General features: G+C 28.6%; 2 protein-coding genes across 2 annotated transcripts in view; both read left to right on the top strand.

The window, feature by feature from the left end:
- Positions 1 to 748: 748 nt before the first annotated feature.
- Positions 749 to 4,245, top strand: Hcs (holocarboxylase synthetase-like protein). The gene is made up of 3 exons (XM_040714913.2): positions 749 to 2,643; positions 2,772 to 3,339; positions 3,526 to 4,245. The coding sequence occupies exons 1-3, from the start codon at positions 2,310 to 2,312 to the stop codon at positions 4,097 to 4,099; spliced, it is 1,476 nt and encodes a 491-aa protein (XP_040570847.1). The 5' UTR covers positions 749 to 2,309; the 3' UTR covers positions 4,100 to 4,245.
- Positions 4,246 to 11,744: 7,499 nt separating this feature from the next.
- The window catches only part of LOC121120109 (uncharacterized), a 71,062-nt gene continuing 69,405 nt past the window's right edge, over positions 11,745 to 13,401 (top strand). The window contains exon 1 of the mRNA XM_040714945.2: positions 11,745 to 12,364. Coding sequence (XP_040570879.1) covers positions 12,355 to 12,364 — 10 coding nt within the window. The 5' untranslated portion in view covers positions 11,745 to 12,354. The remainder of the gene's footprint in view (positions 12,365 to 13,401) is intronic.

Here is a 13,401-nt window from a genome sequence, read left to right on the forward strand (position 1 = left end):
CTAGTTTGAGTTGATTTATTGTCTTACTAATATATTTTCCCCACGCAAGATGTCACTCCTTATGATACCAATGATGACGTCACTTTATCATTATTCTGTCATTTTGTTCCAGTAACATTGAAATTTCCCTTATGTCGTATCCAACTTTTCCTATCCTATCGTAGAATTTAACTTATTAATTTACTTAAAATAAAAGGGTAAATTCATATTTATTTATGTAGCAAAAAAATGTTTTTACGTTGATGTCATTCATTTTGGGGACATAAACAACGCATGTTTTATAATAATCAGAACCCTTTTTTTCATAACCAATAAAAAAAATAAAGAACAAATTCTTAGTACTAATTACTATTTGATTGAATTCAAATATCCGTGCCATAGAGTATTATAAAACGCAGTCTTTTTCACTGTTCAACCCATTTGATGAAGTGTCAAAATTTATAAGAAGTGTGTCCATTTTATTTTGTAAAAAATATCAAGTTTGTGCCTCCTTCAATTATGTTGCAATTTATTATGTCAGTGACAACATTTGAACAGAGTGTTTAACCTCCTAGCGGACAAAAAAAGTATTACCCCCGCCTCTACCTTGTACAAATATTAATCACGTGTTTCTTATTTTACCACTATGCTTTAAAGCGTTATTTGCTTGACTTCAGCTCAACTTCAGCTTGTCTCCTCCATTCTGCTCATTTCTGTTTGATAACCTGAGAAGTAATAGTAACGATCTGAAATGACTGGACTCGCAAGAACCCTCAACGCTGCTCGTAAGTTCTCCACGACAGCTCTTCGTAGGGAAGGAGGATGTGTTCCTCCAGGAGACGTAAGTCCCATTTTGATATTTATGACTTGTCTATGGAATTGGAGATCAATCTCCTTCGTCCTTCACCTCTTCTCCCTTAGCGACTCATTTCGTGCTCCTTAGTAGTAGTAGTAGTAGTAGTATCCACTCTCTCGAGCAAAGGGGGGCTTTTCGATTCTTCATTCAAGTCCTTATGTTTTTTGTTATAGTTGGATGTATAGTAAGAGTTGTGCAAAAATTGCACATTTTAAGATACAAAATGTCTTAATAGATTAGAGGATAATAATTGAAGGAGTCGCCATTTTGGGGCATCTAAGTTAAGCATTTTGTTGTTATAAAGTTTAGTTGTTTAATGCCCCAAAATGCCAGACATCAGCAATGCTGACGTTACGTCAAACGCTCTATTGTAGACTTTAACAATGAGATTCTTTATAATGTCTAAATATTGAGAATGTTATTCAAATTTAGACAAAACGAGGGTTCTTTTGTAACTTAAATCTAGGGATGTAACGATTGTCAAATTTTGATTCTCAATATTCTTGATTTCTTTTATTATGTCAGAGCAATAACATGCACATTCCACAGTTTGGATGTCCCTTATGTTTTTTTTTTCTTCTTTTTAAAATCCTTTTATTATACACTATTTAAAATGCTAATTTGTAGCATTGACTGTCTCAAACAGTGCTATATTTCTTAAACTCATTATCTCAAATGTTTGGGGTACTTTTTAGTAAAAGTTTTCTGGCCAATTATTAAACAAACTTTCGGCCAATGTAATCTTTTATTTGATAACGAAATTATCAATAACAATACCTTAACCGATGCATTCCCTCTTTAGTCATGAGATTTTATTTCTGTTATTCCTCCAATCCATTCTATTGCAATCCCAAAATAAAATTATCCCTATATATGGAATATAAAATTTTATAGGTTTATTTATGAATGAAACACATTCTCTTTGTAGTGCAGCTCCTTTTTACGCCAATAGAATTCTTTCTGATGACAATGTACTTTTCTTAATTTTTTTTAATGAACATTCATTACTTAATAATTATTATTTTTAAATACAAACAATAAGTAAAATTAGTTATATCTTATTTATTTCCTAATTACTTACCCTTTTGTGTTTTTGAAGTAATGATTAAGAGTTTAATTATTAATTGATTGTTTTGCAACTCAAATTTGAGCCCCTTTAAGTTGAATTTTCGAGTCGCTATATTCATTATGGTGTCATATTTAATATATCTCTTGATTTTGATTGATTTATTGAATTAAAAATATAATTTTTAAATATTTTAGAAGGTCCTAACTTCCCCGTTTACCTCTGAAAAAAATAAATATTTATATATATTGTGAGTTTCAATGCCGGCGAACATTTTTAACACGACACTGTTACATGCTTGTTTCAAGGATAAATTGAATATAAATTAATGTTCTTGGGTCCTCTTATTAACCTGTAAAAGTAGAAATCAAGTCTTCATTAAATCCGATCTTTCAGCACTGTATCTGTATGCTTCAACATTTTCAGGCGCTAAATTATGTGAAACCTCCTAATATTCTTATATATGAGGAAGGTGGTGATACATTTGATCGTTTCAAATTATTACTCTCGTCTCTCTTGAAACCCAACCTCTATGTTATTTATAAACTCAGTGACAAAGATTTAAGGACGCGAACTTGGCATGAATCTACTGTGCTAGTTGTAATTTGTAAACCTCCTTTAGGGAAAGAGTCATATTCGTCATTGATGCATTACTTTCATTCGCATAGAGGAAAGATATGGACAGCATCTTCATCTCCTTGGACTTCAAAGCTTATGAAATACTTTGGAGATAGTGCAATAGGTTGGAACAAACATAAGATAAATTTTGGTTCCTTTTTATAATTGACTGTAATTAAAGAAACAATTAATTGCATAATTCTTTTTTCTTTCCGTACAAAATGAATCTTGTGTTTGATCCATCTCTATTAGGCTGCGAAAATAGTGCATTTGTTGTGCAAGATCCGTTTTTTTCTTCAAAAAATATCGAATTATCTGACTTTTTGCGAATAAAGTTCAATCTACAAGTGCAAGAAGCAGATTTAGAGCTACCATTATCATCAGAGTTTGGCAGAGACTTATTATTAATGGGCAAAAATTTATCTCACGTTAATTCTTTTCTATCTGAGAGAATAAAGGATGATCAGACTTTGATTCAAAATTCGAAAAATACAATTACCATGAAACCTTCTCTCAATGGTAATAATATTATGATTCATATTAAAACTCATGACTGGACACAAAATCCAGTTCAGTCCACTACAGACTTTGACTGTCGGAAATTTTACGAATTGTTGAAGACAAAAGAACTTGGCAACTTGATTATTTACGGGAAAGAAATGAGATCTACTTTTGATGTTACTGATAACGTTCAAATTAAGCATGGTCTATTTGTAATTGCTGATAGACAAACATCTGGAAAAGGAAGAGGTGGTAATCAATGGCTATCTCCAAAGGGTTGTGCCATGTTCACGCTACAAATTCATATATTGCTTAGAAGGCATTTTATTTTTAATGATTTTTTATTTCATAATCTCACATTTGAATTTATTTTTTTAAATATTTCTGTTTTTTATATATTACCTTACTCTAAATTAAAGATACATAGTACATTTCAAAACATGATTTTGAGTAATTTGCTTTGCTTATATAAGCTACGATGTTAAAAAATCATTAAAAATCTTAGCTTGTTAGGAAGCAAATTATCAATTATTCAACATCTTATTGGAGTTGCTACAGTTGAAGGGCTACGTAAATTAAGAAAGGATGTTGATGTTCGTCTAAAATGGCCAAATGATATATATTACGGTTCTTCCTTAAAACTTGGTGGTATTTTAGTGAATTCTTCAATAAGTGGTGAAGTAGCAACAATTGATATTGGTCTCGGGTTAAATTTGGATAATGATGTTCCTATGATATCTTTAAATAGGATTTTGGAGAGTCATGGTCTCCAACCTATTTCTAGAGAAGAATTCTTTGCAGAGCTGCTCAATTCCCTGGAAATTATAATCGAAAAAGTGCAATCTAATGATTTGAATTCAGTTATGAACTTATATTATCAGTACTGGCTTCATGGAGCTCAAAATGTGCAACTTATGAATTCTAATACAGAATTAAAAGAAAAAGGAATCATCCGGCATCTGGACCAATATGGATTTTTAATTGTTGAAACTGAGAAAAGTTATAAAATATCTGTTCATCCCGATGGAAACAGTTTTGATATGGTTAAGGGCTTAATTATTCCCAAGAGCCAACGTTGAATTCGACCAATTCAGTATTTGTTAAATACATTCCATAACCTCAAAGAATAAAGTATTTCGTTTAAATAAAATGTAGCTAGTTTCTTTTATTCTTTTAGCCCGACACATGAAAAATTGTTTTAATAAACTTTGTTTTTAAGTAGTTTCATTTTCATCTTCATTCTTTTCTTTTTTTTTTTGTTCTTTTTTTGGGATAACTTTTATTTCATTCTTTATTCGTCTATCTCTTGTAATGAAATGACTGGTCACATGAACGTGTGCTGTATTTTTATATGGGTTTTATCACCAAACCCTGTACGTAGTACACTCACTCAAGAATCACATGATTCTTTTATGGAAAAAGGGTTTTACATCCGCTTGCTTCATGCGATTAAGTTGAGCGTCTTTATATTTATATTTAAAGAGTACATTTTAGGGGTGATTGTTGTTGGTATGCTTGTTTTTTTATCTATAACTCAAATGAAATAAACTATATTAGAATTTATTCACTCATTTGGAAAGAAGTGAAATTCAATCAATTTCTTGGCCTTTATATTTCATAACTCAGATTTTCCATAGTTTATGATATAAATAGACTAAATGAATATAATTTACTCATAATGATACGTTTTTCTTCTTTTTTTAGAACCTTCCCTTCAAAATTGAAAACAGATATGCATTGACGGCCAAATTCATTCTTTTCTTTGGATCTGCCTTTTCTCTACCTTTCGTTGCTGTCAAGTTACAGCTTTCCAAATAATTGCACTAATTATTTTACTGTGTTAGTCAGGTAATTTGTTTTACTACTTATTATTGTATTTGAATGTTTCTGGCGTCTTTGTGTATATTTGAAATTAATAGTTAAATTTATTTTTCTTTTCAGATGTAATCACTTTAGAGAAATCTTAAAGCAATGTCTTGGATTTTGTAAGAACTGGAAATCATTATTTTTAATCTTATGCAATACTTACAATAAAGAATAATAAAAATTAGTCGTTTCAAGGAAATTTTTAATTTCATATTCCAATACTTAATTAAGGACAAAATAGTGTTCATATACCATTATCAATATTTCGGGTAAAATCCTATGTAAATACTTGTTGTGGACAAGTTGGAGATGCGCTACTATAGTGAATACCCTTCTACCCCTGCAGAGACCCTAGGAGGTTTTTATGGAAGAGGGAGTAACTAGTATTGGAGGAATATTTGTGCTTAACATTTTTTTGATAACATTGATAAACCTCACGGAACCCTAGGCAATAAAATACGAAGCCCCGGTTGGGAATCACAGCTCTACGAACTACAACTTTGTAAAAAGAGATAGTAAAATAAATAAAAAGGGAACCTTAGGCGATGAGTTGTCAATACTTGCACTGTATTCTTTGACCTTTATGAGAATAATTACGAATTTGTAATCAAAAGATCGCAGTTTCAGTACTCATTAATATATATGCAATTAATAGATGATGCCCGCATTGGTGGACTGAATAAAACAGGTTTATCTAAAATCAAAATTTATTGAAAGAAATTTACTTTCCCCATTATATAAAATATTTTTTGACCTCCAACCCAGAGAATTGATAAAAAGATTTTCTTTATTACCAGTCCTAGAGCAAGCTATATACAAATGACCGTGAAAAAAAGGCTTTTTTAAGTCAACCCCAATCACCAAAAGTGACGGACTTCTCCTCTTGATTATATATATGTTGTGTACAAGTTACACCTTATATAAGCAAATTAGATTAATAATTTTAAATGAAGGATTTACAGTACTTGCGATGAGGGGCATGCAAAAATTGAATATTCTATTGATGATCGATATATTATTAATTCTGTCATTTTTGACTATTTTAATACAAATGATTAAAATATAAGTATTTTGTGGCACATTTTAAAGTTCAAATGCCCTCAGTTATTTTATTCATAAATACATAATAACAATGTCATTTTAATAAATTAAAATGAAATGATATTATCAACTAATAGTCGGCAACTAGAATGACCAAATAATTAATTTTACGATGAAGAAATTGAAACTTGTAGCTTGCTTATACAAATTGAAACTTGTAAAGACATCGCAACATATACACATCTGTATATATATAATAGAGGTTGTTGTGTGTGTTCTTTGTGGGTACCTACACTGTTGGCCCTAAGAGGCTGAAACTTGGCAGAAGTGCAATTTTTAGGAATAAATTCCACTAAAAGATGCATTTCCACATAAATTCATGGACTTAAACATAAATTAAAGTGTTTTCAATGGCTAAAACATTTTATTGCATAATATTTGCTAAAATGAAGCAGTTATCAAGGGTTATTTTTTCGATGACATTATTTTTTTGTTTTAGTAATTTAAAAAAATCTTATTAGGTTTGTGTTCCTGTAACAATGCCAATAAGTGCAATGAACTTCTTTTTTCCAAAATTAGTGCAAAACATTTTTTTTGCAATTTTCTTCGCGAATTTCGATTTTGTAATTTTTTGACAAAAATTAAAAAAAAAAAATCATGCATATATTTGTATAAATGGAATTATAAAATAAAATTTCACACATTATGGTTTCTATTGATATTATATTTAAATAATAAAGTCAAGCAAATCTTGTAATCGCAAACCCTTTATTTGTAAATTTATTCTCCTAAATTTGTTGTAAGAATGTATTTCTTACCCAAAATCATTAAAAACTAATTTTTATATTAATCAAATCAAAACTATATATACATAACGAATTTATGCCATCACTCAATAGCAAACTAATTTATGCAACATAGTAAGAAGATTTGCTTAGCTTTATAAGCATTAAACCTTTCGTCGCCAATCCATTTATGTTTGGATTTTATGTACGATCTATAGAAATTTTTCATTCAATTTAGTTAAGTATATACAATCCATAATCATGGTTTTGTTATTGTAGGGGGTCTGTTGGACAAGAGACTACGGATACCTCACCATAAAAAGAGCCAATAATTGCAACTACCGTATAAATTATTAAGGGACATAGGGCACTGATATATATGTATTTTTGTGGGCAAGTTGTGTTTTTGTATAATTAAATTGTACAAGTTGCAAATAAAAAATGCGATGCAGAATTTATAGTACTTGTGATGAAGATAATGCAATAATTAAATAATTCGAGGATGGTTGATATATTGGTTATATAAATGTTTTCACTTTTTCCATAAAAATTACTATTTGACGAGTATTTAGTGTCATATTAGATAATTAGTCTTAAGTGTCCACCGTTCCATCACATATAAAAATATAATATGTAAGAAATTATAGTAGACTAGATTATTTAAAAAAAACATCACTTATTATTTGGTTAATCAAATGGCCGATATTGTAATTAAATAAAGTATTACGAGACGTACAAATTGAAACTTGTACAATCTGATTAAAAAAATTTCAACATTTATAAACAAATTGTACAAGTTGTAATTTCTTTCTCTTAAAATGCCTTATTTAATTACAGCATGAACCATTTTAATTACAAACTACTATTTAATGATATCATTTATTTTTGATATAATATATCAACATCTTGGGGTATTTTAATCAACTCCTCTATATTGTGTTAATATTTGAAATCCCTAAAAATTGTTCTTGATCAAAAAGTGATGGATTAAATTAATGTATATAATTCAAAATCAACATTGACATGTTTTTAAGAATGTATTAAAGTAAATGTAGAATAAAATATTTAATAAATTATTTAAACCGATGAATTTCCCTTTCAAAAATAAAGTATCAATTAATCTTCGTGTTTTTACATGATTATGGAGGAAGTTTAATTCAAATAATATAAAATATTCTATCCTCCATATATCATAGATGATTGATCTTAGAATAAAATAATTAATTCATAACGATGATTAGCATTCATATGTTGGTTGTCGAACTGGAACGGATAAAAAACTTCATCCAGACTGTATCGATTTCTAATGCCCCAATTTATGACCTTAAATAATCAATATAATGTAAGTTCAAGTAATTACATTTAATTAAGCCAGAAGTCAGCACAGAATTGAATGGGTTTGAAATTATAATACGTCTGATTTAAAAAATTTAAATTATTCTTTCAATGTTATGAACAAGTGTTTTATAATTTTTTTTTCTGGAACCAATAGGAAACATCTTTCAGACTGTATCGATTTCCTATATCTCTATTCATGAGCTTAAAAGGATTAAAATAATGTCATTTTTAGTAATTATAGGTATATCTAATTATCATGAAGTAATAATTATGGCTGATGAATAAACCCGGTGTTAGCAGTCACATGTATTTTCGCATGGAGTAGAAGGAATTTAGAGCATAGAGAATATGTACATTTATCCATAATTTAGAGTTGCAAATTTTCAACTAGTTTGATACGGAGCCAGGATCTCTAAATATTCTACATTCAACATCGAGCTAGAAACTATACAAATCCCATCTAAGAATAAAATTTAAATTATCAGTCCTTAAAATACTAAATCAGCATAAATAATTTCATTAAAAATCAATAAATTCTCTACTTTTTTTAGTTAATAATTTGGAACAATATTTTGTGATTCTATGTCTGAATCCAAATATTTGAATTATGCAATTCTAAATCCATTCGACTCCGTAAACAAATACACTCGAATCTACCGAATTTATAAATATATCACATAGTATTGAAAGATCAATCGAGGAATAATATTTCATTTTAATTGACTATTTGAATGAAATGATAAAAATTTATATAATCTTGAACAAACACTAACTCAAGCTAATTTTTAATTTTTGAAGAACAAATTCATTAGTTGAAATAATTAATTCAAAATTTTTGTGAATATTTACGTTAGATAATACTAAATGTATCTAGCTTTATTTTGAGTTTAAACATATATTGAATCCATCATTTTTCGCTAAAGAACAAAGTTTGGGGATTTTAAATATTACCCCCCAAAAAATATCAAGTCATGTTGATATAAAATTAAAACTACGACAAATATTATATATAGTATGTAATTATTGTTGTATAATTGTACAAAGTTCATATTAGTTTACCAACAGGGATTTCTCATCAAAAAGGATGCTTTTCACCACAACATTTTGCGTTTTTAGAACTTGTGATCTTCCAGATGTTTTTGTAACCATAGAGATAAAATATATTTTTCTAAGACAAGAATTATTGATGTCGGTAATTTTAGGGCCTAAACGACCAAGTTTTATAACTATCAAGCCTCTTTATTCATTAATATAAAGGGAAATAATAAACTATAGGATGTCAAAATGAAACCAACAAATTAAAGGACTTCAACTTTTTTGTCTATTAAAATTTTATCCTTCTATTGCCTAGTTTTATTCTTATCCTAAAATATATTAAAAATATGTTATTATATCGGTATTCAATCTGATTTCCATAAAAATGAACCATTACAATTGAAATAATTAAAATATTTTTCCCTAATAAGATCCTACTTTTCTCGTCCCTAATCGATCAAAAAAATAATAATCCCACAAATCAAGCCAATTTGAGGGATTTTTAGTACGTATAATTTTGATTTAATTCAAATATCAGTAATTATCATTGTCATCAAGTAGTATCCAGTGCAGGTATATAGTCTTTTTTATCCTTAAAGCCATTTAATGAAGTTTCATCGGAATATATCGGAAATTTGTCCATTTTATTTAGTAAAATATCAATTTTGAGCCTAAAAAAAGGAGTCTCCTTCAACTAAGAGGCAATTTATGACGTCAGTTAAAACGGCTCTGAAAATAATTAAGTTAAAAAATTAGAATAAACATCTTTTAATTGGATCAAATTTGCAGGGACATTGATTTTAATCAGATTTAACAAATTTAACGTTAATATATGTGATAAAAATACAGAATAGGAGTTGAGTTTGATCAGTGACTATAGCTATTATGTTTCTAATTATTCTTGTAGCGAAGTATTTTATCACTAATGGATCTTGAAGTTGATTGATATGATCAATAGACTGTATTTCACCAACGGTCGGTAGTGGACATAAAAAAAGTATCAATAGTCATAGTGCGTGTATTTGGAATTGTAGCCTTGTATTTTTTATAGCCCCATTAAGAAAAAGTAATGTTTTATAAAATGACCTGACTTTAAAACATTCAACTAGAACAAAAGTACCTTCAATATATAAGAAAGAAAAATAGACCTCCGTTCATTCGGCTAAAGAAAAACAAATTCATTAACCGTGATATGTACCTAATTTTTTTTACCTTAACAATTATTTCAACAATTTAACGTATTTTTCTTCTTTTGACTTAGATACATGGACCTGCTTTTGTATCGCATACATACATATTTTTATCTGTTTTTTAAGACTGTACATGAATTAATTTACGGATTTCAATTGACGGAATAACATACTTTTGAATCTTTCTTCTGTTTCATTCTGATTATTTTTATTTCTTCTTTGTATAATATTTGCTATTGTTTAGCTATAGATTTATTAAGAACCGTAAAAAAGCTCATTTATAAGTTACATATTTCAAACATGTTTCTTGTGATTTACAAATTATTTTATTTATAAATATTTAATATATTCTGAGTAACATTTCCAGAGTTTTTCCCGTCATTCAATAAAAGATTATCAGAATTTATGATTGGCTAGTATGATTCAATATTTATGACTAAAAAACATTAGTAATGGGTATAATTGAAACAATAAGAAATTAATTTATTTCTCCTTGTTCAAATTATTTCGAAGCAAATTTCGTTATATTATCTCAAATATTTCGGATCTTTTTTAATCGACAAAACCTCGTTCTTATTTTTCTTAGTTTCTTTAATAAAAAATATAGCCTTATTTGTTGAGTGATTACTAAAGTGGTTAACTATAGTTAAATAAATTATCAGTGTGTATATGTAAGTAGATTGTCAACGTTATAATATTTTTATGATTGCGTTGATCCATACAAAAGATTTGCAACTAAAATAAGGTTCAAACCCATTCTATTACTCATATCATTATTATATATTCTACATTCAAATGACAATATACTATGAATTTCTAAACACCTACTAATTCAATAATATTCATGCTTTAAAAAATAATAAATAGATATTTATAGCCCAAATCGTTTGTTGGAGGGACAGGTGGAGATTCATATCAATCTTTTTAAAAAATAACTAACTAATAATAATGAATAATTTATGTATCAATTAAAAAATTGCTCAGGGATATATATTATTATAATGTGTGTATTTTTTCCTTTTCTTTTCTTTTTATTCGTATTATTCTTTAATTATTGAAACACAACATGTCGTTACCTTTATTATACCACGCAACCTACTCTCCGAAAAGAAAGAGAAAAAGGCCTAAAGTTATTTGGTATATAGCCAATTCTTCCCAACTATGGAATTATCATTCAATAATTGTGATAAAGGAGTTAACTAATTCAACCCATCAACGCTCAGAACATTGATTAGGAGAAAAGGAACAGAAAAATTAACAGCTTACAACAAAATACCATGTATATTTTTCTGTTATTGAAGTAACGCCGTGAAAAGCGCGCCCACCTTTTTAGTCATTAATGTGGCTAACGGCCATTTGCAGTTGGTTACTCTGTAAGAGAATATAAATTGATGCAAGCCCGTACAGCAAAATATTGTTCAAATGCCAGTTCTGCCTCTTTTCATTGAAAAAAGCGTCATTAAAAAAATAGAAGAAGGCGGCCCAAATGTATTATAATAATACATTTTGAATCGGATTTTTTCCCTTCCATTTATTATTATTTTTCTCTTATACAAAAAATAAGATTTTAGTACTCTATGCGCCATCGACGCGAACGGTTCGCGGAGTTAGTGAACACTTCCAATTGCGGAGTGATTCATTTCTTCTTACAGAACTTTTCAGTGAAATTCATTCTAGATATATTAAATAAAACATTGCAGAAAGGTCATCTTCAAAAATATATATTAAAGGAATATGTTTCTTTAGTTCGTGTGCCGTGTGTATTGTTCAGCTTGATCAGTATTTGTTTCGATATATGTTCAGTGTTCCATACAAAATCAAATACTTAATTTGATAATAACTATTGATATATATCATATGTAGTAGTAATATATATTAAATTCACACTTTAATATAATATATTCTATTACATTAATATTATAAGTTATAGACACAAAAAAGGACTTAGTGCATTTCCGAGTCACATCATCATGATGAAAAGAAAGCGTAAAATTATTTGGTGAACAATTTGGAGACAAACACTCAAAACTAAATAATATAATACACGTATTATTACTTCCTCCTACTCAAAAAATAAAAATGGATAACGGTAAGAGTCCCGGGATCATCCGTTCTTGGTGTGTTTGTGGTGTTAAAAAATAAACCCTATACCCATAATATTAATTATATATACATATTTATTCGCGTTTTCAAATCAATATTGAAGAATTAATATTATAGAGCTCAATTCTTTAAACCTTAGGGAGTAACTTCAAGGTAGTTTGTTGGTACTACAGTTTGGGTCTTAAGTTCTAAGTAATTTTAATTCAAGAGTAACTATTTATGTTTTTGGCAAATTGCTAATGCGACAAAATATAAATATTTGGGAACAAACGATTATTCTGTTCCTCTTATATATAAATTAATGTTCTAAAGAAATCATTTTAAGAATTTGAATTAGCGAAAATTCCTTTTTTTAATTTAATTTTATTTGTAGTAGAAGCGAGGAAGTTACAAATATTTTGAGTCTCTTTCCCCTTGAGGAGATTTTTTTTGCTTGAGAATTAATTATTTTTATATACTCTTATGTAGTAGGTACATATATCCCTACTACCAAAATAGGTAAATAGTGATTCACACTCTAACTAAGGATTCACATCATTGGGTCACTGATGGAAAACCTTGATTGTGGTTTTTCTTCTTATCAATGTTTTTGCTTAAAAAACAACCTTATTATTTGTTCATAAGTTCTACTTATTACAACTCTTGTTGTTGCGTCGAGTTACTATGATCCCAACTCATTAAGTTGGGATCGATCTTATCTTACCTCGTAGTAATTACATATATAATAACAATTATTATATTATTCCAACCCATTATTTCGTGTTATTCCGTCTATCTATTATTTACTATATATTTTTCTTTAAAACAACGCCATCTACTGTTGGGTTATGTCTAGAAACAAAGACTTTGCTCAAGGGAAGAAGAGTTGTTCGTCCTTCTCCCTTCCTTCTCTTTTTTATTCTCCATTTGATGGATGTGAGTTCAAAACATGGGAGGTAGTGGAATGGAATAGAGTTTGATTATATTGCTAACATAATATTAAATCCACACTGTTAAGTAGTGATTGGGTAAAGTCTAAGACCG

The sequence above is a fragment of the Lepeophtheirus salmonis genome, chromosome 1, assembly GCF_016086655.4.
Source record: "Lepeophtheirus salmonis chromosome 1, UVic_Lsal_1.4, whole genome shotgun sequence".
NCBI classification, from domain to species: domain Eukaryota; kingdom Metazoa; phylum Arthropoda; class Copepoda; order Siphonostomatoida; family Caligidae; genus Lepeophtheirus; species Lepeophtheirus salmonis.

Coding starts and splice junctions, on each gene's coding strand:
- Hcs (XM_040714913.2), top strand. CDS start 2,310: ATGCTTCAACATTTTCAGGCGCTAAATTATGTGAAACCTCCTAATATT. Junction 2,644..2,771: donor CTTTGGAGATAGTGCAATAG/GTTGGAACAAAC, acceptor CATCTCTATTAG/GCTGCGAAAATAGTGCATTT. Junction 3,340..3,525: donor ATTCATATATTGCTTAGAAG/GCATTTTATTTT, acceptor TAAAAATCTTAG/CTTGTTAGGAAGCAAATTAT.